The 26,423-nt window shown below is 45.4% G+C and overlaps 1 protein-coding gene across 2 annotated transcripts in view; it reads right to left on the minus strand.

The window, feature by feature from the left end:
- The window catches only part of XPO6 (exportin 6), an 824,334-nt gene that overhangs the window by 319,585 nt on the left and 478,326 nt on the right, over positions 1-26,423 (minus strand). For both annotated transcript variants that reach the window (XM_086941189.1, XM_086941190.1), the window contains exon 16: positions 7,304-7,450. In XM_086941189.1, coding sequence (XP_086797315.1) covers positions 7,304-7,450 — 147 coding nt within the window. The remainder of the gene's footprint in view (positions 1-7,303; positions 7,451-26,423) is intronic.

Genomic DNA, 26,423 nt, shown 5'->3' on the forward strand with positions numbered 1-26,423 from the left:
CACAGTTTCATAATTTCAGAACTGAAGCATTTTCAATGTTATATACGATATACAACAAAGCCATAGTTGTTGATTATTCAACTTATGCTACTAACAACCATTGGTCTCCATTTTCGCCTCAGGGTGAACCAACAATATCTCATCTCAATACCAGCTTCATTGCTCAAAGACTGATGTAATTCAAATAGACTTCTGCTTTTGAAATACAGCATTATCGCACTGTGTAATGTTTCGAAACGGGTTTGATTTTTTTACTCTAACCCCCCCCCCCCCCCCCCCCCACTGACCCCACCCCCCACTGACTCCACTCCTACCGGTGCGGCCCTCGGCCACAAACCTCACTGTAATTTTGGCCCCCGACAGAAAGTTTGTGAGTACCCATGCTGTACATGAATACAACAAACGCTGATCACAGCCTTTGGCCGTGTGCTTTGGGGGTATGGTGTGTGAGGTCTTGTTTTTCTCAATGAGATTCAGGTCTGTGGTACCTGCGGATCCTCAATTCATGTCCCAAATTACGTTTGGGGCAATTTCTTGCCCATGAGTTGTCCCATGACTGAAACTTACAAAATCCCCAAGGACAGTGCATGGGGACAAAGAGTTTTGGGGCACTCCACTTGTTTCTCTGTACCCGCTTAACTAATTAACACAAAACTTTCCAGACAGCAGCTGAACTAACTTGCATACTAGATTTGAAAAATTCACGAGGGTTCATCGAATGGCGTATGGTGGTGGTGGTACATGGCGGTGCGAGGCGGTGGCAGTGGGTGTGGTGGTAGTTCCGCGCATCCATAGATCCACCATGGGAGGAAGATCCACCATGGGAGGAAGATCCTTCTACTTAGCGGCCAAAATCTGGAACTCTCTCCCCACTCACCTCCGCCTCACAAGGAACCACCTCTCCTTCAGAAAGCAACTAAAAACCTGGCTATTCGATAAGTAATACACCCACCCTCCCTCAAGCGCCTTGAGACCCTCTGGGTGAGTAGTGCAATATACAAATCTCTGAACTTGAACTTAGTTGTACATTTAAAACTGAACGAAATTACACCACATTTGTCAGGAAGCTAGATCTTGGTCCATAGATTGTGCTTTTTGTGATCTGGTGTAAATCTGCATCAGTTTTTAAGAACTGTAGAGCAAAAAACAACTGTATACTTTGGCAGTTGGATCAGCGAGAGTTACAAGAGACTCTTGCGAGAGTGCCAATTTAAAAATAGAGCGTTCTGCTTGGCTCCGGGAACTTTATTTCCCTTGGGCCAGCTTGCTCTCCTGAGACTAGGGGGAAGAGATACCCTGACTCCCCAGACCCCCATGAGGGTGAGCCAGGGGGACCCCACCCCTGGGCCAAAAAAGGAAGACAAAAACAGCAAAAACTAGAATAATGATCACAAGACTCTGGCAGGATTAGAAGGAAAAAAAAATAAGGAGGCCGGGCTGCATTTATTTATTATAAGCCCCGGGGAGCCTTCCTCGGTGGCTGTGTTCATAAAGGAGTGGTAGGAGTGCTTGACACTCCCTCTCCCCCGAGCCTCCAGGGGTCCCCCCTGGGCTGAAATTGGCCGGGGGGGGGGGGGGGAGAGAGATTGGGGGGAGGCTCACCGCCACACTCCCCTTTATTCAAGTATGTGGCCTTGGGGGTGGGGTCCCCGGGGCTGATAACTGCTTGGGGAGGATGGTCCTGAGGCCTTCCCCCCCTTTTAACTAATATGTATGGACCTCCCCTCTATAATAAATTTTAAAAAAGACCCTGGAGGGTGGGATTCCAAGGGTCAGGCGCTGTGGCCAACCCTTGGCGCAAACAGCTTTCCATTGGGGGCGGGGGTTGGGGGATTAATGGTTGCATTTACATATGGTGACTAGGCATTACTTTACTGTAGGAAAGTGTCCCTTTTCGACAAGGTTATTGATGTGATTTCGACTTGAAGTGTACTGGGCTCCTGCAAACCAGGTACCTAGTGCCAGATCTCCTCCTCACAAACTGTGCAATTATTACCTACCTGGAAATATCTTAAGCACTCTTTGAGTCCCTGGTGAATGGGAACCCTGGTACCTAGGGCCGAAGGTATTAAAGAGTTGTAGCCCAAATTGTGCCACCCTAAAAGACCCCTCATCAAGCACACTGCAAGACTGTCATTGCGTGTTTTGGTGCAGACGAAAGTGAAAACACAACATGACACACATCCCCGTGTGCCATGTCCCCTAACACTTTATGTAATATTTGTAAGTCACCCCTACAGCAGGCCTTACAGCTGTAAGGCAGGGTGCTTAGTACTACATGTGAGGGCATACCTGTAGGAGCAGATATGCCCCTGTGCTGGTCCGTTCCATTACTGTCAGTACAAGTGACCAGGGAAGCCATTTAGAACATTTGCTGGACACTGGTGAAAAGGAGTTCCCCGGATGCATGGTTTGATATGAAACATCTCGTATTGGTAAACCCACACTGATGCTAGTGTTGGATGTACCAATACATGCACTTAGAGGTCACCTTAGAGGTGCCCCCTGAAAACCTAGCAGCTTTTGGTGTACCTGCTGACTGGTTTCTGCCAGCCTGCCACCCGAGACGCTGTTCTGACCTCCTAGGGTGTGAACGTTTTCTCTCAGAAGACCCAAAACAAAAGCATGTCCGGGAAGGGGGACTAACACACCCTCCCAAAGGATGACCTGCTAATTGGCCACCATGGGTCGGAGAATTTCAAAGAAGCTGCAGTCTTTGGAATGCGAATAGGACTCTTCTCAGAGCAGAGGTGTTAAAAGTCACCTGGGCACCTGGAAAGGCAGGAAAATTAGCTAGTCAGGTAGATGTGCCACCTCCAGACTAGTACTACCCCTAAGGTGGGCTACTGTGAGGTGGACACAATTTTCCACAAGTAGCCATCTCTGTGATGGCATACTTATGGATTCTGGGACATGGTTATGCCCACTTCCCACAGTAAGTGGTCATATAGCAGGTGTAGTGACCCCAGGGGTAAGTAACCTACTGCTCTACACTCCCTTAACATCCCTAAATCTAGCATTTAGAGGAGCCCCTGGCACCAGGAAATCAGATTACTGCAGACTGCAGGAGAACACCGAAGGGCCGCGAGAAGCAAGTAATGTGGAGAAGCAACTGACTTGGCGTCAACTCTGTCGGCCTGACTGCTGTTCCTGCCAGACTGTGATAAAGTTGTCTTGACCTGTAGCTGCAGTGCCTCCAAAAGCCTGGGAGGACTGTCTGCTTCAACAAAGACCCAGGAACTCCAGTGGAGAAGCGGAGATGCTTCACTGCATCCTGCAGGCACTCCAAAAGAACAGTGAGGACCCCAGCCCGCTGCAAACCCCACACTGGAAAGCAACACTGCACCTGGGCCCCCTAGCCTGAGTCGAAGTAGGCCAACGGTGCCAGCATGGTCCCCTGACCTTCTAGAGACAAAGCCCAACTTGGATTTGCATACAGTGGACTCACCGCCACCGCCTGCAGTCCTATTTGTGCAGGTCCCCTCTACTGCAAGTGTCTCCAGTGCCGAAAGTCCAACGCCTAGGACCACCTCTACTCCCAGCCGCACGGCCAAAGGAGAAAAAGATTAAAGTTGTGCCCACATTCCGAGCATTGTAAGACCTGAGCCCCCTTGTTTTTCAGCCTGACTGGTCTCCCAATCCAAGCTTGCAGCCTCTTTGCAACCAGATCGTTCCCCATGAAAAAGAATAGGAAACCAGACGCTGTAACACAACTCTGCACCTGAACGCCCCAGAGCCTCCCAAGGTGACCTGTTGGTGTGGCCTTGGACCTTGCCTCATACTTAGCTTAAGTCCAGAAGAATAGTCCTGTAAGTCACAGTGAAGTACCTGTACGCAGTGTATGTCTTTCCAGCATATGATAACATTACAGCTTCAGAATCTGCACTATTTGTCCATTTTTAAAAACTGTAAAAATTCATAACTCAAAAAGTACATACCTGATTCCAATCTTGTCTAAATTCATAAAAAAGTGTGGTTTATTTTTATAACTTAGTGTCAGATTTATTTATTGAGTGTGGTCTCACTTACTGCCTTTGGCAATAAATGCTTAGCACTACCCTCGGATATGCGTAACTGCTCACCCACACTACCACTAAAGAGCATTTTAAGGGTGTCATTTGTGTCTCTGTAATTCCCTTGGGGTTTGCCTGGACTCCTTGCACAGTGTACCTCGTTTTGGTCCACAACATAAAGAGCCAGCTTCCTTCATTGGTGGTTCAGCGGTGGGATGCAAGACTTTGCATTTGCTGATTCCACTTGGTAAATAGAGGACTCCACGACGATGACTCTTTTCGGTCCACTACATAAAGAGCCAGCTGCCTACAATAAGTATATACACACACACACATTTTTAAAAGGTTAAGTACAAAAATATTGTCAGATTACTGACTAGTTATTACCTGTGAAATAGTGACTACTGATGTAACTGTACACAATGATGTAATGACAACTAAAATACTGCATGCAATGTAAAGGCTCTTGATGTACTGCCTAAGGTGTAAAGGCAGCACACCATACTGATACAATGGTATCATGGATTATAGGTTAAGCCTCCTTCCGCTCACTCACTGACTAAGAAAATTAAGTTTATTCACCATAGTGCTGATTATGTTCATGTGCTTCCTCAGACTAACAATTGATAGCAATCATATTATCAGTGGAGAAAACTGGAAGGTGTCTAGTTAATGGCTTTAGTTAAAATTGTGGCAGATAAATGGAAAAAACACTCAAAGATGAGCTGGGAAGGTGGCTCGACTTTGATTCTTTTTATTGCATATAATCAGAGGATTGAACGTTCCCAGTTTTTCTTAGCTGTGATGTGCAGCTCTAACATTTTCAAAAACTGACAACTGTGTAAGAGGGTTTTAAGATAGTAGCAATGAAAGTAAATGTGAGGTTCGATGCCAAAAGACTGAGAAAAGCAGTTTGCCCAAAGTAACCATCCAGAGATAAATGAATGCTTAAAAAAAATAATCAACCAATTAACACATTTGTTGCTTTAGGACGTTCTCCAAGTGACTCCTTGTAAGGCTGGCTTCATGTCCTATCCAGATTGGTTTTCGTTACTGTCTAAGCATACATTAAGGGACACAATTTGTCCAAGGTATACTTGGGGGTAAACTCGCAACCCCAATAAAACTGGTCTGTGGCTCCTTTCCAGTATTAACAATCTGGGCCAGTATGCAACGTGATGACTCAGTTGCCTACATATTTTCAAAATATAAACTAGCTTATTTCCAGTTTTTATTTCAGATTACGGAGAATGAGGCCCTTGAGAAAGGGTAAAGCAGATCTGCATGGTCAGCCATTCTACTAAGATAGGGTGAATATGAAATAAAATTAAATTAAAAGGGTTCTTATATAGCGCATGTCTACATTTCTCGGGTAAAGGTCAAGCCTTGCTGCAGCCCCTGGTGCATTTATATGACACCAAGAGGACTTTGAGATCTAGCAATAAACATTTGCTGTTAGTCCCGAAGCTCAAACGGTCCCGGACTGAAGGACGGCTGTTCTCCTATAAAGCGGCCAGGCTTTGGAATCAGCTTCCAGACTCTATCCGCCTTAAAGTTGACCATCTTAGGTTCAGGAAACAGTTGAAGACTTTTCTCTTTGCTTGATCATCGATGAATGATTGGTGTTTAATTATGCGCTGGGATGCCCTTTGGGTAGCCATGCGCCATATAAGTGCTTATTCATTCATTCATTCATTCATTCATTCATTCATTCATTCATACCCGGGAGTGTCCCAGCGCTGATCAATCGCAAGAAAAAAACAACTTATTTAAAGTATTTAAGGGAAGAGCCAGGTCTTTAAATGCTTCTGGAAAACTAGATGGTTTGGTTCTTTACGAAGGTGCAGTGGGAGAGCATTTCACAGTTTGGGAGCATTATATGAAAAAAGCCTACCTCCACTCCTGGCCTTCCTGATTCTGGGAATTACGGCTAGGTGAAGTGAGTCTGAGCGAAGGTTTCTAGAGGCTTTATGAAAGCGAATCAGGGATTTCATGATGGGAGGGCTATTCCCTAGTAGGGACTTGTGGACGATACATTAAGTCTTAAAGTGGACTCTTTCTTGGACCGGGAGCCAATGCAAAGCACGAATAGCTGGTTTTGCGGAACAGCAGTGGCTGACACCAGTCAACAATCTTGCCGCTGCATTCTGGAGAATCTGCAACCTCTTAATCACCGGATTTGGTGTCCCCAAATAAAGAGCATAGCCAAAATCAATCCTAGAAAGGATCAGGGCCTGAACCAGTATCTTTTTTGCTGGAAACGGAAGCAAAGGAAGTACTTTCTGAATTATTTTCAGCAAGCCAAAGCAAGAAGCCACAGTTTTTCTAGCTTGAGTTTTAAAAGAAAGCTCTTGATCTAGCCATATGCCGAGACTTTTTTTTCTGGTTTAGGGACTGGAAGGGGGCCCATGCAAACTGGAGTTGATGTTAAGGCTGCTCTGATTTCCCAGGAGCATCAGCTCGGTTTTGTCACTGTTTAACTTCAAATAGGAAAGGCTCATCCATTTGACCACTTCCACTTACCTTTAAGTAAAGGCCTATTTGTCTTACACGTGACGGCTCTTATTGGACTTCGGGTTTATTGGGAGTTACTTTACTCGGTCAATTTGTATCTGATAGTATTTACCCACTACCAATTCGCAGAACAAGCGATTGACTCTCAGCTTCACCAACCCGGGAAAGGCTAGTGCCCAAAGGGAGGGACTTATTTAATTAGAGTGCACTGGTACATCTAGCTCGGGGAACCTGTGCTAAACAACAACACTCACCATAGATTGCTTACTAAAGTCAAATGACCAAGACACCAAAGTATGGTGGGACATACAACTTGTTTTCCCCGAGGAGTGCTTTGCTACTGAGGCACAGCTGCTGCCAAAGGTGAGCTAATCTAACCTTAAATTAAACCAGTCTACCTTTGAAGGCCCTTTTAAGGAGTCTGTGTGGGACTGCATCATACCTTACATCAAGGCTATTGCTCCCTTGGTCCCATGGTTAGTTGCTGAACTTCCTAGATACCCCTTAAGCAGAGGTCTCCTCCCAACCCTCTACCCAGGACCACAACATATTGCCCCCGTCCATCAGAAGTAAAAAAAAATACAAAAAAAGCCAGCTCCATGTGCAGCAGGTTGGTCCTTTAAAAGCAGAAGACCAGGCACCACTTTTCCAAAATCATGCACAGGCCATGCTAGCATTTCATCCTTTAAAAACAGTTACCAGAGCACTAATTGTGGCCTTATAAAGGTGACAACCTCATGTGAGTTTCTTTCAAAAACAGGAAAACATGTCCTCACCTCGTCAGGCAGTCTCTGGGCAGAGCTGTCCATAATCCTGTTGAATATCTTCTGCACTGCTGAGATGCTGATCAGGAATACTGGTCGCACTGTGGTGGCTAAAGACACTAACAAGTGGCATGCAGATAACAGCAACTTTTCCTGCACCTGGGAGAGAGAAGAAAACTTGCTAATGACTTCTGATCTGCCAATACTTTTGCGAGTCAATTATGAAAAGTTGAATCAGAAAAGTAAAGTAAAGTAAGAATGAAGGTTGCTAATTTTTTGCTAGCATAGAATAAGGAAGATGCATATTGATAACAGAATAAACCACACTGTACATAGCAGAAAAACGTGATAAACAAGAAGGAACAACCGAATGGCATACAAAGAATGGAAAAGAAAGAAGCACAAGGGAAATACAGTAATCTTCTCTGTTGAAAACTAGCACTAAGTGCTGTTGTCTTGTGGTCTTGTAAAAAGGTTAGACTGTATTTATACACCGCGCTGACAAAGATGCAGTAAGAGATGAGTGGTTGTGGTTTAGACCATTAAGTAAAGCAACAATTACTAAATGTGCTGGGAATGAAGAAGGGGCAGGCCAAAACAGTGTTGTGTTCAATTAGAGACCTCAAAATTGCTAATTGTTTTTCAAAGACTATAGTGGAGGGTGTGGGACTTGTGGTTATGTCTTCTTTATGAGTTGTAAGCCACACCGATTCTGGGAAAGCTGCACTCCATGTGGGCTCATCGGTTTTGCTTACTTTTTGTTGATGTTTATTTAATTTCATGGAGAAAGCTGCCCATGCTCAGTGGTCAAACTTATTTGAAATAAAAAAAACTGTTTAGAAATATTTAAGTTAACATAATTGAGTGACAGAAGATAAATAGGGAATCATTAATACAGTACCTTAAATTCAAGGCTTGAATTATGATTAGAGTGTGTTGAGGACTCTATAAAATGCTATAAAATCAACCCTTCAAGTGCCACGGCATGATTCACAAAGCAGCAGATATTTCAGTCAGTGGGCAACATACCGCTAGTTAGAGAAGTAAATTAGCCCTCCATTTAAACAGAAAGCAACTGCATGGGAGTGAAGGAATGTGGTTAGTTTAAATCTTTCATACAAGAGCTATATTCTATGGACACAAAAACCAACATCAGAAAAGTACAACTCCACATAGTATTAATCTTTGCCCCAGGGTGGGGCACATACAAATTAAACAATGCATGTACACACAATCTCAAACAATTAAGAATGATCTATACGACTCGTCATTAAGACTATGTTGTCTTCAAATGTGAGTGGCTGCTGCTAAAGATGCCATAATGTCATGCCAATAAAGGACGAACCATGATCCACTGGGGTCTTTGAGCATCCATGAAGGGGAATTCTTTGAATTGAAATAGTACACAGCATTTTGGCATAATAAATATTCAAATAAAAAGATGAAGGCATGATGAACTCTCTGTCCTTCAACCACGCTCACCTTGGCCTTCAAACAAACACTATCTCTTTACACCCTAAAAGCAATATTTAAACATATGACTTATCAAAAGGTCAGGAGACTGTACAGGAGACTAGTCAGTGAATGCCCAAAATAGTAAATAACAAAACATAGCGTAATGTGTATTTGTAAAGCGCACATTCACCCAAGGGTGTCTTGGCGCTGAACAACAGATGTTTATTGTTACTCAACTCAATTGTACTCATTTTATCGACCTCAGAAGGATGAAAGGCTGAGTGGCCCTGCCGAGATTTAAATCTGTGGCCATGATGTCGGACACAGACCCCTGTAGTGGGCTCATTAGTCCACTAAGCCACCAGACTTGTCTTACATTCTTGTTAACAGATTATATGCTTATTTATAACTTCAAAATTGGTAGCTGGCTTTCTCTAGCCAAAGTTGAAACACTGTGCTGTGTGGGTTTTCTTGCTCATTTAAGATCACCATGATACTAGTCCTTTTTTTGGGGGGTAATCTGCCACACTCTACCCCAATGGAGCTTCGGCCAAAAGAATTTGCAGTTAATTCTGTAAATGAACATGCTGTTTTGTGAAAAACATTTTATTTTGTACCTCCATTTGGTCTAATACAGACAGTCATTTTATTTTTCAAAAGTGGTTAAAATATATCATACGCCACAAAGCAGCTTCACGCAACCGTGGTTTCCCCATATTCGCCATCACTTTGGCTAATCTTAGTCTCCCTAATTTCTGTCAGTCACAGAGAATATTCCCAAAACAATAATTGTTAGGAGATTACAATAAAACACTGTCTCCAATCATGGGACCTTCTTATTTTCAACATGATCTTATTAAGAAACTGAATGCTACCTTGAATGGGCAGTTCAGGTAGATTTATGTTACCATAATAGATTTACCAACATATTGCTCAGGTCTTGCTCTTGTTTTGTGGTTGTAATGCTGGAGAATACCAAGATGAATTACATATAATGTGGTCATGCTCCGTTTAATGGTATGGGTGAACACCAGATATGCGGGGATTACCCTTTGCAAAGGTTACAAAAATGCAGAGGCCCAATTTTATCCTGCAGATTATATCTGGAGTACTTTCAAGGTAAAATGTAAATTAACACTGCTCTTAAAATAATTCACAAAAGCATTTTGCTAATTTGGTAAATTAGTACAGCTGGAACTGAATGGACAACGCAAGAGATGCTTTTAGTTGTTTTTTTAGATTGGTGTATTGCTATTGATAATTTTTGATTGTGTCTATTTTCTAATATATTGTTAAATAATATATGGAGAATCACATTCTGTAATGACATTTTATATTATTGGTTAACCGTTTACAGCTGAATAAACCAAATGAATGAATGACTGCTCCATGAAACCTAGGAATGGGCAACTGAACTTATTGCCCTCGATGCTGCTCCTTGAAGGGAATAATATATATGGTGAGGAGTATGAAGAATTATGTTACCTACTCTTTTATCATCCGTTCGTGGCATGTAGTGCTGTAGATTCACATGCTATGCATACTCCTGCCATCTAGTGTTGGGTACAGAGTTGTACAAGTTGTTTTTCTTAGAAGAATTGTTTTGAATCCAAAGGTAAAGTGCTTCCTCCTATCGCTGATACAGCGCATGATCATCAACTCCTTTGTTAGATTGTTTTACCTGCAGGACGGCGAGAAAGGAGTGTAATGAATGCATAAAAATAGACATGCCCATGCTAATATGTGAATATAGGATAGAAATGTGTGTAAACATAACTGCAATGGAAACAAGCGTCCGTGGAGGAGGGAGGGAGCATGTGAATTTACAACACTACATGCCATGAACAGATGCATACAGGGTAAATAACAATCCGTTCGATGGCATATGTGGCTGTAGATACACATGCTCTGCATAGACTGTAAAGCAGTTGCTCTTTAGAAGTAAGTGGTGGCTGGCATGTGTGGGTTGCAGTTGTTTGAAAAAAAGTGTGTAGCACTGCCTGACCTACATTGGCATGCTAAAACATCCATTTAATAAATGTGTGTGATGTAGGGAACATGCTACTTATCAGTATGTATCTGTTCTTGGCATGTAGGGCTGCTGACATTCATATCTGATTAACAAACAAGTGGTTCTGTTGGGTATCGACAATAATCTCTTTAAGGTAGGCTGAAAAACAGCTCCAAAACACACAACAAGCAAAACTCTCTGAAAGGTAAAGTTTTTATATATTTTAAAAACAAGAAAAAGACAATATATAGGAATTACTTCATTCCACTATATTACTGACGAGTACTTATTAAATTTGTGAGTAGTGACTGTGGTGATTAAAGTGACAAGTGCAATGCATATAGTGACATTTATATACAAAACATTTATTTACAATAAAATCACAGAGAAAGGGACCGGGGGGAAGTAAGAACGAGGTATTTTCTATCGTTTTGTGGCCAGTATTAGACAAGTAAATATTCCAAGGAAGACAAGTGGTTAGTGTCCAAGTTCCTGGAGTTAGCTTGTCCAAATGTAGGAGCGTCGACGTTTCGACCCTGGATGCGCCCCAGTTGGTGGTCGCGGCGGGTCTTTATCAAGACAGGGAGGGGGGGGGGGGGGGGGGGGAATCGGTCAATAGGTGATTTATTCCAGAGGGTAGCCCGTTGGTCAACCCTCGATGCAGTAACATCAGCGATGAAACTCCGCGATGTAGCAAAAAGCGATCTAGATATGAACGCCAAGCGAGCTGTCCGTGAGAAATGCTCGTACGCGACACCAACTGGGGCGCATCCAGGGTCGAAACGTCGACGCTCCTACATTTGGCCAAGCTAACTCCAGGAACTTGGACACTAACCACTTGTCTTCCTTGGAATATTTACTTGTCTAATACTGGCCACAAAACGATAGAAAATACCTCGTTCTTACTTCCCCCGGTCCCTTTCTCTGTGATTTTATTGTAAATAAATGTTTTGTATATAAATGTCACTATATGCATTGCACTTGTCACTTTAATCACCACAGTCACTACTCACGAATTTAATAAGTACTCCTCAGTAATATAGTGGAATGAAGTAATTCCTATATATTGTCTTTTTCTTGTTTTTTAAAATATATAAAAACTTTACCTATCAGAGAGTTTTGCTTGTTGTGTGTTTTGGAGCTGTTTTTCAGCCTACCTTAAAGAGATTATTGTCGATACCCAACAGAACCACTTGTTTGTTAATCACATATACCCAGGTTCTGAGGGACACAGGGTTACCCCTTTTTGTTAAGACATTCATATCTGTGCATAGATCGCCGCCTAGTGGTGGGTCCGGATGATTGCACCTTGTTGTCCTGGAAGAGTCTTCGAAGTATCACGAGATAGGTGACTCCTCCCCTAGACTACAGTGCGCATGGGCATCTTCTCCATTCTCAGATTGTTTTTCTCCATTGTGGCAGAGATGGAGATAGTAAAGTAAGAGATGGCCATTCCAAAGATAATGCTGCAGCTGTGACAGGCACCGGAGAGGAGGGCGGGCGATATGAATGTCAGCAGCACTACATGCCAAGAACAGATGCATACTGGTAAGTAGCATATTCCGTTCGAGGCATGTGGGCTGCTGAATTCATATCTGTGCATAGACTGTATAGCAGTATCTCCTCTAGCGGTGGTTACCTGTGCCAGCTGCAGCAGTTTGAAAAAGAGTTTTGAGGACAGCCTGACCTACAGCAGCTTGCTGCTTTGCTTGCACGTCTACACAGTAGTGTTTTGTGAAAGTGTGTATGGTAGTCCATGTGGCTGCTCTACATGTCTTCAAGAGGAATATTCTCTAGGAAAGCCATGGATGCCCCCATTTTTCGCGTAGAGTGTGCTCTTGGGGGGACAGTTAAAGTGCGTTTAGCCTTTTGATAACATATTTGAATGCATTTAACGATCCATCTGGCTATTCCTGACTTTGATATTGGATTTCCTTTATGTTGTGGTGAAAAAGCAACAAATAATTGCTTTGTTTTCCTAAATGATTTCGTTCTGTCCACATAATAAAGCAGACTTCTCTTTACATCCAGTGTGTGTAGGGCTCTTTCAGCTACTGACTGTGGATTTTGGAAGAACACTGGCAGTTCTATTGATTGATTAATATGGAAATTGGATATGACCTTTGGCATAAACTTAGGGTTTGTTCTAAGAACCACCCTGTTAGCATGTACTTGCATGAAGGGTTCCTGAATTGTTAGTGCTTGTAACTCGTTAACTCACCTGAGTGAGGTAATGGCAATCAAGAATGCCACCTTCCACGTTAAGAATTGCAGTTCGCATGAGTGTAGAGGTTCGAAAGGAGGTGCCATAGGTCTGGTAAGTACAATATTTAGATTCCAGACTGGGGAAGGTGGGTGTCTTGGAGGGATCACCCTTTTAAGACCCTCCATAAAAGCCTTTATTGCTGGTATTCTAAACAGTGAAAGGTGTTGCCTTTTGAAGGTATGCTGCTATAGCCGCGAGGTGCAGTCTTATGGAAGAGTACGCTAGGTTGCATCTTTGAAGATGCAGCAGGTAACATATAATGTTCTGTATGGAAGCATCTAAAGTGTTGAATTGGTTATTGTTGCAGTAAATAACAAATCTCTTCCATTTAGCTGCATAGCATGCTCTCGTAGTTGGTCGCCTTGCCTCTTTAATGATGTTCATGCAGTCTGGAGGAAAGTTAAGGTATCCAAATTCTAAGACTTCAGGAGCCAGATCGCTATGTTCATCTGATTGGGATCTGGGTGTCTGATTTTTCCATAGTTCTGAGTTAGAAGATGGGGTGCGAGGCGCAGCCTTTGATGAGGAACTACTGAAAGTTCCTGGAACGTTGTGTACCATGGCTGTCTCGCCCATGTGGGAGCAACTAGGATCAGTGTGAGTGAATGCTGCCGCAGTTTGCGTGCCACCAGCGGAATTAGTGGTGCTAGGGGAAAAGTGTACACAAATCTGCCTGACCAGTTCATCCATATCGCATTGCCTTGTGACAACGGATGAGGGAACCTGGCGGCAAACTACTGGCATTTTGAGTTTTTGGTAAACAGGTCTATCTCTGGGTGCCCCCACTGCCTGAAGAATGGTTGGAGAACTTGGGGGTGAATCTCCTATTCGTGTAGTTGCTGGCTGTGCCTGCTGAGCAGGTCTGCAATCTGATTGTCTTTCCCTGGGAGGTGTTCTGCCAGGAGAAAAATATATTTTGGAATTGCTCACTTTCATATACTCTGTGCTAAGTGGGACAGTTGTGGAGAGTGTGTTCCTCCCTGTTTCTGGATATAGTACATTGCTGTCATGTTGTCCGTCTGGGTCAACACAGTCTTGCTGTACAAGTATTTTTGGAATACCTTCAGGGCTAGGAATATCGCTAGCAAGTCTAGTTGGTTGATGCAGTTTCTTTTGTTTGATTGTCCAGAGCCCTTGTATTGTGTAGTGAAGGAGGTGGGCTCCCCAGCCTGTCAGTGATGCGTCCGCTGTTAGTACTAGTTGTGGAACCGGCTCTTTGAACAGTCGCCCCTTGGATAGATTTTGTGTGTTCCACCACTGCAGAGAGTTTTGAGCGCGACTGTCTACCAACACTAGGTCCTTTAGTTGTCCTTGAGCTTGGTTCCATTGCCGTGCTAGGCATTCTTGCAATGGACGCATGTGAAGTCTGGCATGGGACACAATGAATATGCAGGAGGCCCAACATGCCTATGAGCTGCATGAAGACTCGCACTGGAAGAGAGTGTTGTGGCAGAAATTGGCGAATGAGCATCTGCATGCTGGCTATCCTTGCTGAGTTTGGGTATGCCGTTGCCACTGAGGTAACTATAGTAGCTCCCAGATATTGTTGTATGTGGGATGGTTGTAGATGCGAGTTTGGGTAGTTTATGGAAAACCCTAGGCCGTGTAGCAGCTGAAGTGTTTGACACGTGCCTCTTGCACAGTGTTGGTATGATTTTGCTTGTATCAGCCAATCGTCTAGGTACGGGAACACATGGATGTGTTGCCTCCTGAGATGTGCAGCTACTGTCGCTAAGCATTTTGTAAACACTCTTGAAGCCGTGGTCACCCCGAAAGGGAGAACCAATTGGTAGTGTTGACCTTCTATTGTGAACCTGAGATATTTTCTGTGAGCTGGATGGATGGGTATGTGAAAATACGCGTCCTTGAGGTCGTCGTAGTAAAACGCTAGTGTTATGAGACCTGGCTGCAGTGTCGGCTGCGTCAAGCGCACATTTGATGGAGGCGTTTGTAATAAATTTTCCCTCCTGTATGAGGTCATTAGCTTGGGCTTTAAAAGGCTCAGGCAGGTGTTGCATTAAGCTTTCAAGCTGGTCATAGTGTGCCCTGTCGTAACGCGCTAGCAGAGCTTGTGTATTCGCAATTCTCCATGAATTGGAGGCTTGTGATGCTACCCTTTTACCAGAGGCCTCTAGTATTTTGGACTCTATCAGGGGGAGGACCCTCCCCTGTTGTCTGTGAGTTGGCCCTTTTGCGTGCATTAGCCACTACCAGTGAGTCTAATGGTAACTGACCTCTGATATAGGTAGGGTCTGTAGGGGCTGCTCTATATTTCTTTTCAATCCTGGGATTGATTACGCGTGCCCTGGCTGTATCTTTAAATATATCAGGCGCATGTTTTAATACCCCCTTTAGCATAGGGAGTGTTCTGCCGAAGTAGGGAAAGAGTCAAATAAGAAGTCTTCGTCTATAGGGTAATTGTGCATGTCTACATTGTGGTACTGCGCTGCCCTGTCTATTAGTTGGTTGAAGACAATAGGTGTCGTCAGTAGGTGACGGCTTTGTTGGGTATGGAGGGACGTCAGGGATGGGATGCTTGTCATATGGGTCAGTTGGCTCCCCCCATGGTTCATCTTTGGGGTTAGGATCCTCTGGATAGTCATAATCATGCTGAGGATCTTCCCCTGTGTTGCCCTCATTGCCCCCATAGTGAGAAGGAGAGTAAGGAGCAAAAGGCGTAGGAGGTATAATGGGATAGAAAGGAATGAAGGGTCTAGAGGGAGAGGTCCCAAAGTCCTTCTTCTTTAGAGGAATGGGGGAACGAGAGTCAGTGTCCAGTGGTCTCTTCTTCCTGTGTAGGATTGGGACTTTACCAGTCTCAGGATTAATATATATCTTAGCCTGGTCGTCTGATGGATCTGGATGGAAGAGTTCTTCTTCCACTGTCCGTGGCTGTGTCTTTGATTTCTTCGGCTTAGTCTGTTTTGGATCGACTATTGCCTCTGGGTCAATACCCCCTTCTGGTTCGACGACTTTTGGTGGATTATAGGTTTTTCTCGGCTCGGAACCTTTGGTCGGGTCGACGTGTGATTTCGGATTGACCGGGTTTGTTGGTTCGAAACGCTTTTTGTGCTCAACAGGTTTTTTTGGTTGACTGTCCTTTGTCGAGTCGATGGCTTTTTTGGTATCGACCGGTGTTTTTGGAGCACTTATCTTTGGTTCGATAGCCTTCTCCGGCTGGATCACAGGCTTCGATACAGCACTCTATACGTCGGCGACCTTCTTTGGTTCGGCGACCTTCGGCGCAGCGGGCTTTTTTGGCTCGACTGCATTCTTCAGGTCGACGCCCTTTGGCTCGGTGGACTTCTTTGGCTCGACTGACTATTTAGGTTCGGCGCCTTTTGACTTGACGGCCTTCTTTGGTTCGGCGCTTTTTGGGTCGATTGCCTTCTTTGGGGCGATGCCTTTAGGCTGTACGGCCTTTTTCGGTTTGACGCCCTCCGGGTCGACGACTTTCTTGGGTTCTGGAACCTTCTTTGGGATCACGTTATTTGGCCCTGGGGTCTCTGAAGGCTTAGGTTTTGGTTTCGGAGCAGAGCCGTATGTATCATGATTTAAGTTCTCTATTTTGAACTTTAATCATGATACACATTATGTCAAATGCTAAATCAATGTTTGTATATTTGTTCTAAAGTCTTTACATGGATTCATTATATGAATTATAATTCAACAAATAAATTATTTCTATTTTCATAACAAGGTGTATTGAATTTGTGTGATGCACTGTTGGCTCTGATACGTAGAATTTTGTCACCGCTCTCTATCATTAGGATCCCCTGTTGGGACCTATAAACTAACTCTGGCAGGGTAGTTCTTGTGTTTCTATCTAGCTGTTTTCTCTCCTCCTCTTTTCCTGCCAGTATCCAAAAAAATCCCACTGGGGAACCCCCTTCAATTTGGATTTGGAATTTGGATGGGTATTTATAGAGCGCGGACGTTCGCTCCGGAGGGAGCATCTTGGCGCTGTAAAACCTGGGACCAGAACGCTGGGAGGGAGGTGGAGGATTAAATGGATGATTTAGTCCAGTCATCAGAGAGATTAAAAATCCACGTCTTGAGGTGCTTCCTCCAATTCCGCCGTCATTTGCTTGAGTTTCCCCACTAGAAATGGAATAAGAGGGAAAGATGGAAATGTGTAGGAATAAATCCCTGACCAACTCATCCATAGGGCGTTGCCCTTGAATAGGGGGTGTGGGAACCTGGAGACGAAATTCCGGCATTTCGCGCTTTTCGGCTGTGGCGAATAAATCTATTTCTGGAAACCCCTTCTTTTGAAAGAATGGAAGGAGAACTTGTGGATTGAGTTCCCCGGTTGTTGATTTGCTGGTGGGTCCTGCTGAGCAGATCCTCAAGAATGTTGTACATTCCTGGCAGAAGTTTTGCCAGGAATGGCTTCTGTAAGGAACACAGCACTGAGACTCCATCATTAAGGCGACCGAAAAAATTAGAGCGGTTATGGACGGGGGAGGCACTGCGGTATTAATCTTGCTTGACCTCTCCGCTGCGTTCGACACTGTTGATCATACCCTCCTGACCCACCGATTAAAATCTTTAGGTGTGGAAGGCATGGCATTGGCCTTGCTGGCCTCCTTTTTGCATGAGAGGAGATCAACAGTGTCTCTCGACGGGTTCAATTAGGAACCTTATGTGCTGCCTTGTGGTGTTCCGCAGGGAAGCTTGTTGAGTCCACTGTTGTTCAATGTCTATGTCACTGAACTTGCGTTGCTGATCAGAGATTATGGCTTCTCATTAACATCGTACGCAGATGACTCTCAGATTGTGGTTGCAGCCCATAAAAAACAGAGCTCCACGGCTGTGCAATTCCATAACTGCATGGCCGCCATTAACATCTAGATGAGTAGTCACTGCCTTAAACTAAATTCTGAGAAGACAGAAGTGCCTATTTTCTACAATCTAAAACCGTCCTGGAGTAATCTCTGGTGGCCTGCAGAAATGGGCCTGCCGCCCATTCCAACAGCAAAGACCAGAAACCTGGGCATTCTGATTGACAACAGATTGACGTTCATTCAACAAACCAATGCCATTGTGTCTGCGTCATACTTCCTAATAAAAAAAATCAGGAAGGTACTTCCTTATATCCCTGATGAAACTAAGAAAGTGGTCATCACCTCCCTGATCCTGAGAAGATTGGAGGATGAAGATTCTGAGTGGTAATGGCGCTTACAAAATATAGGCAAAAACTTAAATCACTATTTTAGTTGTTGGGTGCCTAGGTATGGGTCATCATCCTTGCCCACAAATGATCATTAGATCCAAATTGTATATTCAGCCCTGTTTCTGTCTGTACCAGGTAGTTTCAAATTGAAAAACATTGTTCTGTAGTATAAGATCCATCATCTTGATCAGCATTTCAGTGTGAGCCCACTGGGATGCTGGTCTTCTGTTGAGGAATTTTCTAGCGGCCATAAGACCTAGATCTGTCCTGATGTTTGTATACAGAGAGGTGACATCTAGACTGGCCATAATCATAACATCCTCCCATGGTACATCTGAGATAATGCTTAAGATATGCTTAGTATCCTTAATGTATGCTGGCAGATTTCGCACTAGTGGTTGTAGAAAATTATCCACGTATTGTGACAATCTCTCAGTAGGGCCCCGTATACTAGATATGATTGGTCTTCCTGGTGGTGATTGGGCGTTTTTATGTATCTTAGGAAGTGTGTAGAAGGGAATCTTGGTTTGTCTACTTTTAAATATGTGAATTCTTCCCTGCTAATAAGACCTTCACACCACCATTTTTCAAGGTGAGTATTAATGTTGGCCTTTAGTGGTCCCATTGGATTTTCTGTAAGTTTTTCATTGCAAATCCTGTCTGTCAGTTGTGATTGTATTTCTGCATTATAAGCTTCTGTATTCATTACAACAATGTTACCACCCTTGTCCGCCTCCTTGATTTACCTCTCATTATAGAAATACGATCTTCTAAATACACGGAGGAGCCACAGTCGGTGAGGAGAGAAACTTCTTATAGTCTTTAGACCTGGATGTATAAAGACGTGTATTTAGAAGATCGTATTTCTATAATGAGAGGTAAATTGATACTGCTCATAAATCTAAGAGTCTAGAACCTATTTAGATGAGTTACTCAATCGAGTTTTTGTGTTTATCATTTATAGAGCTCAAGGATAAATGAAATACCTGAGCAGCTCGTAGTACTTGTGGAAACCATTCGAAACGCATCAATTTTAAAAACACAGGTACGATTTACAAGTTGGATCTAAATTCAAAAAGTGTTGCACTCAGGCAAAATAAGATACTAGAGGGATATTTGCTTAAACATAATGAGAACCTCATGTGGGATCTCTATACGAGCTCCTTTTTAATTGGATTTCATCTACATAAAAGCTCTGGGTTTCCAGGCAAGTGGTCTAGCATTATTAAATATGTACAGGCAATACGTAATGTAAATACTAGGCAAGTGAGATGAACCTACACAATAAATATAAACACTAAAATGCTCTCATTTATTTTTAGAGATAATGGAGTCAAATGTTTTAAGGTCCTGAAGGTGTCAAGAGAAAAAAAGCACTGAAACGCTGCGTCGACTGTTTTTAACTTTGACTTGTTTGAGATATTTCATTGTATTACCACGTTAGGTGTTTTTTTTATTTAATTTGTGATAACGTTTTAGATTGTAACCCAATTGGGAGGCAAATAATAAATTCCATGATCATTTTTAACATGACAAAAATCGTTTGACTGTTATATTCAATTGTGCCTTTAATTTTATTAAGTTGTGGTTCAGCGGTTCACTTTGCCTAGTGTGTATTCTAGTTCTTTGTATGATGGTATAGAGAATTATCCCCCTGAAGCTAGACCACGTCCACAAATATTAAGTCAGCCATTTCCAATCTGCTACTTTAATAGTCAGGGATTCCAAACCTTTTCTGCTGTCACGACCCCCCTCCCTGCTACAAATAACAGGGGAACCTCCTATTTGTTTTGGACTTGGAGAAAGCCTTAAGGATAAAACAAACCATATATATAATCTTGATCTGTATTGACTTTGTGAATCTAAATTGTGACATTGTTTCTTGTGAATATTCAAAGTTGGTGTGATAGGACTGAATATACCTCCCTGATCCAGTTTAAATTGGATTATTGCAATGGGCTCTATTTGAATGCCCAGAAACAGTGTCTGAGGAAACTGCAGGCAGTTCAAAATTCAGCTGCTCGCCTCTTGCTGAGCCTTCCCAGGCATAAATCCATCCCTGAAGAAATTTGGAAGCTGCATTGGCTTTCAGTTGGGTAGCAGATTAAATTCAAGACGCTTTGTGTGGCTTTTTAAGGCCTTGACAATGAAAGGTCCGTTGTTCCTGCAGGAGCTTTTTAGGTGGTACCAGCCAGGTGGAGCACTTGGGTCCACGGTTGCTAAATTACGAACAGTGCAGAAAATTCGGACCTTAAAGTGGGGAGGACGGATTTTTCATTTCAGCACTTTTAAGCTGTGGAACCTGCTGCCACCCGAGATCAGGAAGGCTAGCTCTCTTTTGAGCTTTAAAATTCTTTTTGAAAACCTGGTTGTTTCTGTGAAGGGTGTTGGTTGGGGATCTGCTCATGGTTCTAGCGCCAAGACACCATTTTGGTATTTGTGCGCTTTATAAATATCATTATCATCAATCAATAAATCATACAAATTTGTAAAGCGCGCTACTCACCCACTAGGGTCTCAAGGCGCTGGGAGAGGGGGGGGGGGGCAGACTCTACTGATCAAAAAAACAGGTCTTGAGTTGTTTCCTGAAGGAGAGGTGGTCCTGGGTCAGCCGTAGGTGGATGGGGAGGGAGTTCCATGTCTTGGCCGCCAGGTAGGAGAAGGATCTTCCTCCAGCGGTGGTTCTGCGAATTCGTGGGACGGAGGCGAGGCTGGCCGAGCGTAGCTGGCGTGTGGGTGTGTAGAATGTGAGGTGGTTGTTGAGGTATTTGGGGCCCATGTCGTGGAGAGCCTTGTGTGCATGGGCGAGGAGTCTGAACGTGATCCTCTTGTTGACGGAGAGCCATTGCAGGTCTCTCAGGTGGGCAGAGATGTGGTTGTGACGCGGGATGTCCAGGATGAGTCGTGCTGAGTCGTTCTGTATGCGTTGGAGTCTTTTCTGGAGTTTGGCTGTGGTTCCAGCATGTAGGGTGTTACCGTAGTCCAGACGGCTGGTGACGAGGGCCTGGGTGACCGTCTTCCTGGTTTCGGTGGGGATCCACCAGAAGATCTTTCGGAGCATGCGCAGGGTGTTGAAGCAGGATGACGAGACGGCGTGGACTTGTTTGGTCATCGTGAGGGAGGAGTCCAGGATGAAGCCCAGGTTGCGTGCGTGGTCCGTTGGCTTGGGGGCGGTGCCCAGGGCCGGGGGCCACCAGGAGTCGTCCCAGGCGGAGGGGGATGGTCCCAGGATGAGGACTTGTCTGAGTTCAGTTTCAAACGGCTGAGCTTCATCCATTCCGCAACGTCTTACATTTCTTCCTGGAGGCTGGTTCTGGCGGTGGTGGGGTCGTTGGTGAGGGAGAGGATCAGCTGGGTGTCTGCGTAGGAGATGATGTTGAGGTTGTGTTGGCGTGCGATGGCTGCGAGAGGGCTCATGTAGACGTTGAAGAGGGTGGGGCTGAGCGAGGACCCTTGCATAACGCAGCAGATGACTTCGGTGGCCGTGGATCGGAACGGGGGAGGCGGACTCTCTGGGTTCTTCCGGCGAGGAACGGGATGATCCACTCCAAGGCTGATCCTTGGATACCGGTGTTGCTGAGGCGCTGTATCAGGGTGCGGTGGCATACAGTGTCGAAGGCTGCTGAGAGGTCCAGGAGGATGAGGGCAGCTGTTTCCCCGTTGTCGAGCAGGGACCTGATGTCGTCGGTAGCTGCGATGAGTGCGGTCTCGATGCTGTGGTTAGCTCGGAAACCAGACTGCGAGAGGTCGAGGGATCAGTTTGTCTCGAGGAAGGCGGATAGTTGTTTGTTGGCGGTCTTCTCGATGACTTTGGCAGGAAAAGGGAGGAGCGAGATGGGTCGGAAGTTCTTGAGGTCTGTGGGGTCTGCGGTGGGTTTCTTCAGGAGCGCGCTCAGCTCGGCATGTTTCCAGCTCTCCGGGAAGGTGGCAGATGCGAAGGAGCTGTTAATGATGTCCCGGAGTTGGGGTGCGATGATGGAATCGGCTTTGTTAAAGATGTGGTGTGAACAGGTGTCGGTTGGGGAGCCGGAGCGGGTGGTGTCTTCAGTGCTGACCAGGGTCCAGGTGCGGAGGGTGGTGGTGGGGGGCGTTGGTTCGGTGGTTGGGTGCGTGGTCTGTGCGTCCAAGCTGTTGTGTATGTCGGCGATCTTGCAGTGGACGAATGAGGCGAGTGAGTCGCAGAGGTCTTGCGAGGGTGTGATGTTGTTGTTGCCGGCGCTGGGGTTGGAGAGCTCTTTAACGATGCTGAAGAGTTCCTTGCTATTGTGGGTGTTGTAGTCTAGTCGTTCTCTGAATGTTGTCCTTTTGGTGGTGCGGATCAGCTGGTGGTGTTGGCGGGTGGCGTTCTTGAGGGCTGTCATGTTTTCTGATGTCTGGTCGTGGCGCCAGGCTTTCTCGAGGGTGCTGCAGTTTTTCTTGGAGTTTTTGAGGTCGTTGGTGAACCACGTGGCTTTCTTGCTGCCGGGTCTGCTGGAGGGGTTCTTCAGTGGTGCGAGGTCGTCGGCGCAGTTGGTAAGCCACTGTGTGATGTTGCGGGCTGCTTCGTTGGGGTCCGTCGTGTTGGCGGGGGGGGGGTCTTTGTTCTGGCTGAGGGCGTTGAATGATGAATGTGATGGTGAAGAGCTCAATTCCATATGGTCAGAGCGAGGTGTGACAGTTGAGATGACGTGTCACCAACCGGTTTTTGTAGACAGTACATGGCTGTCATATGGTCCGGACAGATTAGGACAACGTTGTGTAAGAGCTGAGGAAGGAAAGCTTTCAGTGCTAGGAAAGTCTTCCAAATGGTTGATGTCAAGGGATTGCTGTCTGGCACCTGACCGACCTTGTATTGTTAGGTGTTGGAGATAAGCACCCCAGCCTGTTTCTGATGCATCCGTGGTTAGAATGATTTGAGGCACTTTGTCCAAGAAAGGCCACCCCTTCAACAGACTGTTGGTATTCCACCACTGCAGGGAGGACGAGTGTGGCGGACTATTAACACTATATCCTGTAAGTTACCCTGTGCTTGAGACTACTGGCGAGAGAGACCCTGTTGCAGTGAGCGCATGAGTAGTCTTGATTGTGCGACTATACCAATGCAAGAAGCAATAATTTCCAATTGATGCATGACAGTCCGAACTGTGAGAGTTTTTTTTCAGCTGGAAGGGAGAAAAAGTTGCCTGAAAATGTTGTTTGCGAGCTGGAGTAGGATATGCTAACCCAAACTGTGCGTTGAGGGTTGTCCCCAAGAAAGGTTGAATCTGAAGAGGTTGAAGGTAAGACTTGGGGATATTGATGGTGAAACCCAAGTTGAGAAGTAGATCAACTATCCACTGAATGTGTTGTTGACATTGGTGATGAGTGCTGGCTTTGATGAGCCAATTGTCTAGGTATGTAAATACATGAATGTTATCTCAAGTGCGCTGCCACTACTGGCAAGCACTCTGTGAAGACACGAGGAGCGGTAGTGACTCCAATGGAAGAACTTTGACTTGGTAATGCTTTCCTGCTATGATTACCCTTATGTACTTGCAATGAATAGGGTGTGTGGGTATGTGAAAATAAGCTTCCTTTTGGTCCAGTGTGGCCATAAACTTTCCCTGTTGTAGAAGGGCAATTACATCCCACAGCGTGACCATGTGAAAATGTTCTGTGAGGATGTAATAATAGAGGGGCTTGAGATCTAAGATTGGTCTTAAAGACAAGTCTTTTTTTGGAATGAGAAAATATAAGGAGTATACTCCTGTGCCCGGTTGGTGAATAGGGACAGTTCTATCGCCCCTTTGAGGAGTAGGGCTTGGACTTCTTGTTTGAGAAGTGCTAGATCATCCTGTGATGACCTGTGAGTACGAATGTTGGGTGGTGTGGTAATGAGCTCCAGACAATAATCATGTTTGATAATGGCTAGTAGCCATTGGTCTGCGGAGACAGATTCCCAGACTGGATAGACAAGCATTTGCAATGCAATGGTCTCGGCATCATTAAAGGTAGAGCTATTGGCATTGCTCATGACATTTTTTTTTCTTTAAATCAAAAATAAATGGCATTGTCATTAACATTGCCAATACACAGCGCTCTGCACACTCACCATCACCACTCTGCACACTCACCATCACCACTCTGCATTACCACTCTGCACACTCTGCATTACCACTCTGCATTACCACTCTGCACACTCACCACTCACCACTCTGCATTACCACTCTGCACACTCACCACTCACCACTCTGCATTACCACTCACCACTCTGCATTACCACTCACCACTCTGCATTACCACTCACCACTCTGCATTACCACTCACCACTCTGCATTACCACTCACCACTCTGCATTACCACTCACCACTCTGCATTACCACTCACCACTCTGCATTACCACTCACCACTCTGCATTACCACTCACCACTCTGCATTACCACTCACCACTCTGCATTACCACTCACCACTCTGCATTACCACTCACCACTCTGCATTACCACTCACCACTCTGCATTACCACTCACCACTCTGCATTACCACTCACCACTCTGCATTACCACTCACCACTCTGCATTACCACTCACCACTCTGCATTACCACTCACCACTCTGCATTACCACTCACCACTCTGCATTACCACTCACCACTCTGCATTACCACTCACCACTCTGCATTACCACTCACCACTCTGCATTACCACTCACCACTCTGCATTACCACTCACCACTCTGCATTACCACTCACCACTCTGCATTACCACTCACCACTCTGCATTACCACTCACCACTCTGCATTACCACTCACCACTCTGCATTACCACTCACCACTCTGCATTACCACTCACCACTCTGCATTACCACTCACCACTCTGCATTACCACTCACCACTCTGCATTACCACTCACCACTCTGCATTACCACTCACCACTCTGCATTACCACTCACCACTCTGCATTACCACTCACCACTCTGCATTACCACTCACCACTCTGCATTACCACTCACCACTCTGCATTACCACTCACCACTCTGCATTACCACTCACCACTCTGCATTACCACTCACCACTCTGCATTACCACTCACCACTCTGCATTACCACTCACCACTCTGCATTACCACTCACCACTCTGCATTACCACTCACCACTCTGCATTACCACTCACCACTCTGCATTACCACTCACCACTCTGCATTACCACTCACCACTCTGCATTACCACTCACCACTCTGCATTACCACTCACCACTCTGCATTACCACTCACCACTCTGCATTACCACTCACCACTCTGCATTACCACTCACCACTCTGCATTACCACTCACCACTCTGCACACTCACCACTCTGCACACTCACCACTCTGCACACTCACCACTCTGCACACTCACCACTCTGCACACTCACCACTCTGCACACTCACCACTCTGCACACTCACCACTCTGCACACTCACCACTCTGCACACTCACCACTCTGCACACTCACCACTCTGCACACTCACCACTCTGCACACTCACCACTCTGCACACTCACCACTCTGCACACTCACCACTCTGCACACTCACCACTCTGCACACTCACCACTCTGCACACTCACCACTCTGCACACTCACCACTCTGCACACTCACCACTCTGCACACTCACCACTCTGCACACTCACCACTCTGCACACTCACCACTCTGCACACTCACCACTCTGCACACTCACCACTCTGCACACTCACCACTCTGCACACTCACCACTCTGCACACTCACCACTCTGCACACTCACCACTCTGCACACTCACCACTCTGCACACTCACCACTCTGCACACTCACCACTCTGCACACTCACCACTCTGCACACTCACCACTCTGCACACTCACCACTCTGCACACTCACCACTCTGCACACTCACCACTCTGCACACTCACCACTCTGCACACTCACCACTCTGCACACTCACCACTCTGCACACTCACCACTCTGCACACTCACCACTCTGCACACTCACCACTCTGCACACTCACCACTCTGCACACTCACCACTCTGCACACTCACCACTCTGCACACTCACCACTCTGCACACTCACCACTCTGCACACTCACCACTCTGCACACTCACCACTCTGCACACTCACCACTCTGCACACTCACCACTCTGCACACTCACCACTCTGCACACTCACCACTCTGCACACTCACCACTCTGCACACTCACCACTCTGCACACTCACCACTCTGCACACTCACCACTCTGCACACTCACCACTCTGCACA

The sequence above is a fragment of the Lissotriton vulgaris genome, chromosome 10 (assembly GCF_964263255.1).
Source record: "Lissotriton vulgaris chromosome 10, aLisVul1.2, whole genome shotgun sequence".
Classification (NCBI taxonomy): domain Eukaryota; kingdom Metazoa; phylum Chordata; class Amphibia; order Caudata; family Salamandridae; genus Lissotriton; species Lissotriton vulgaris.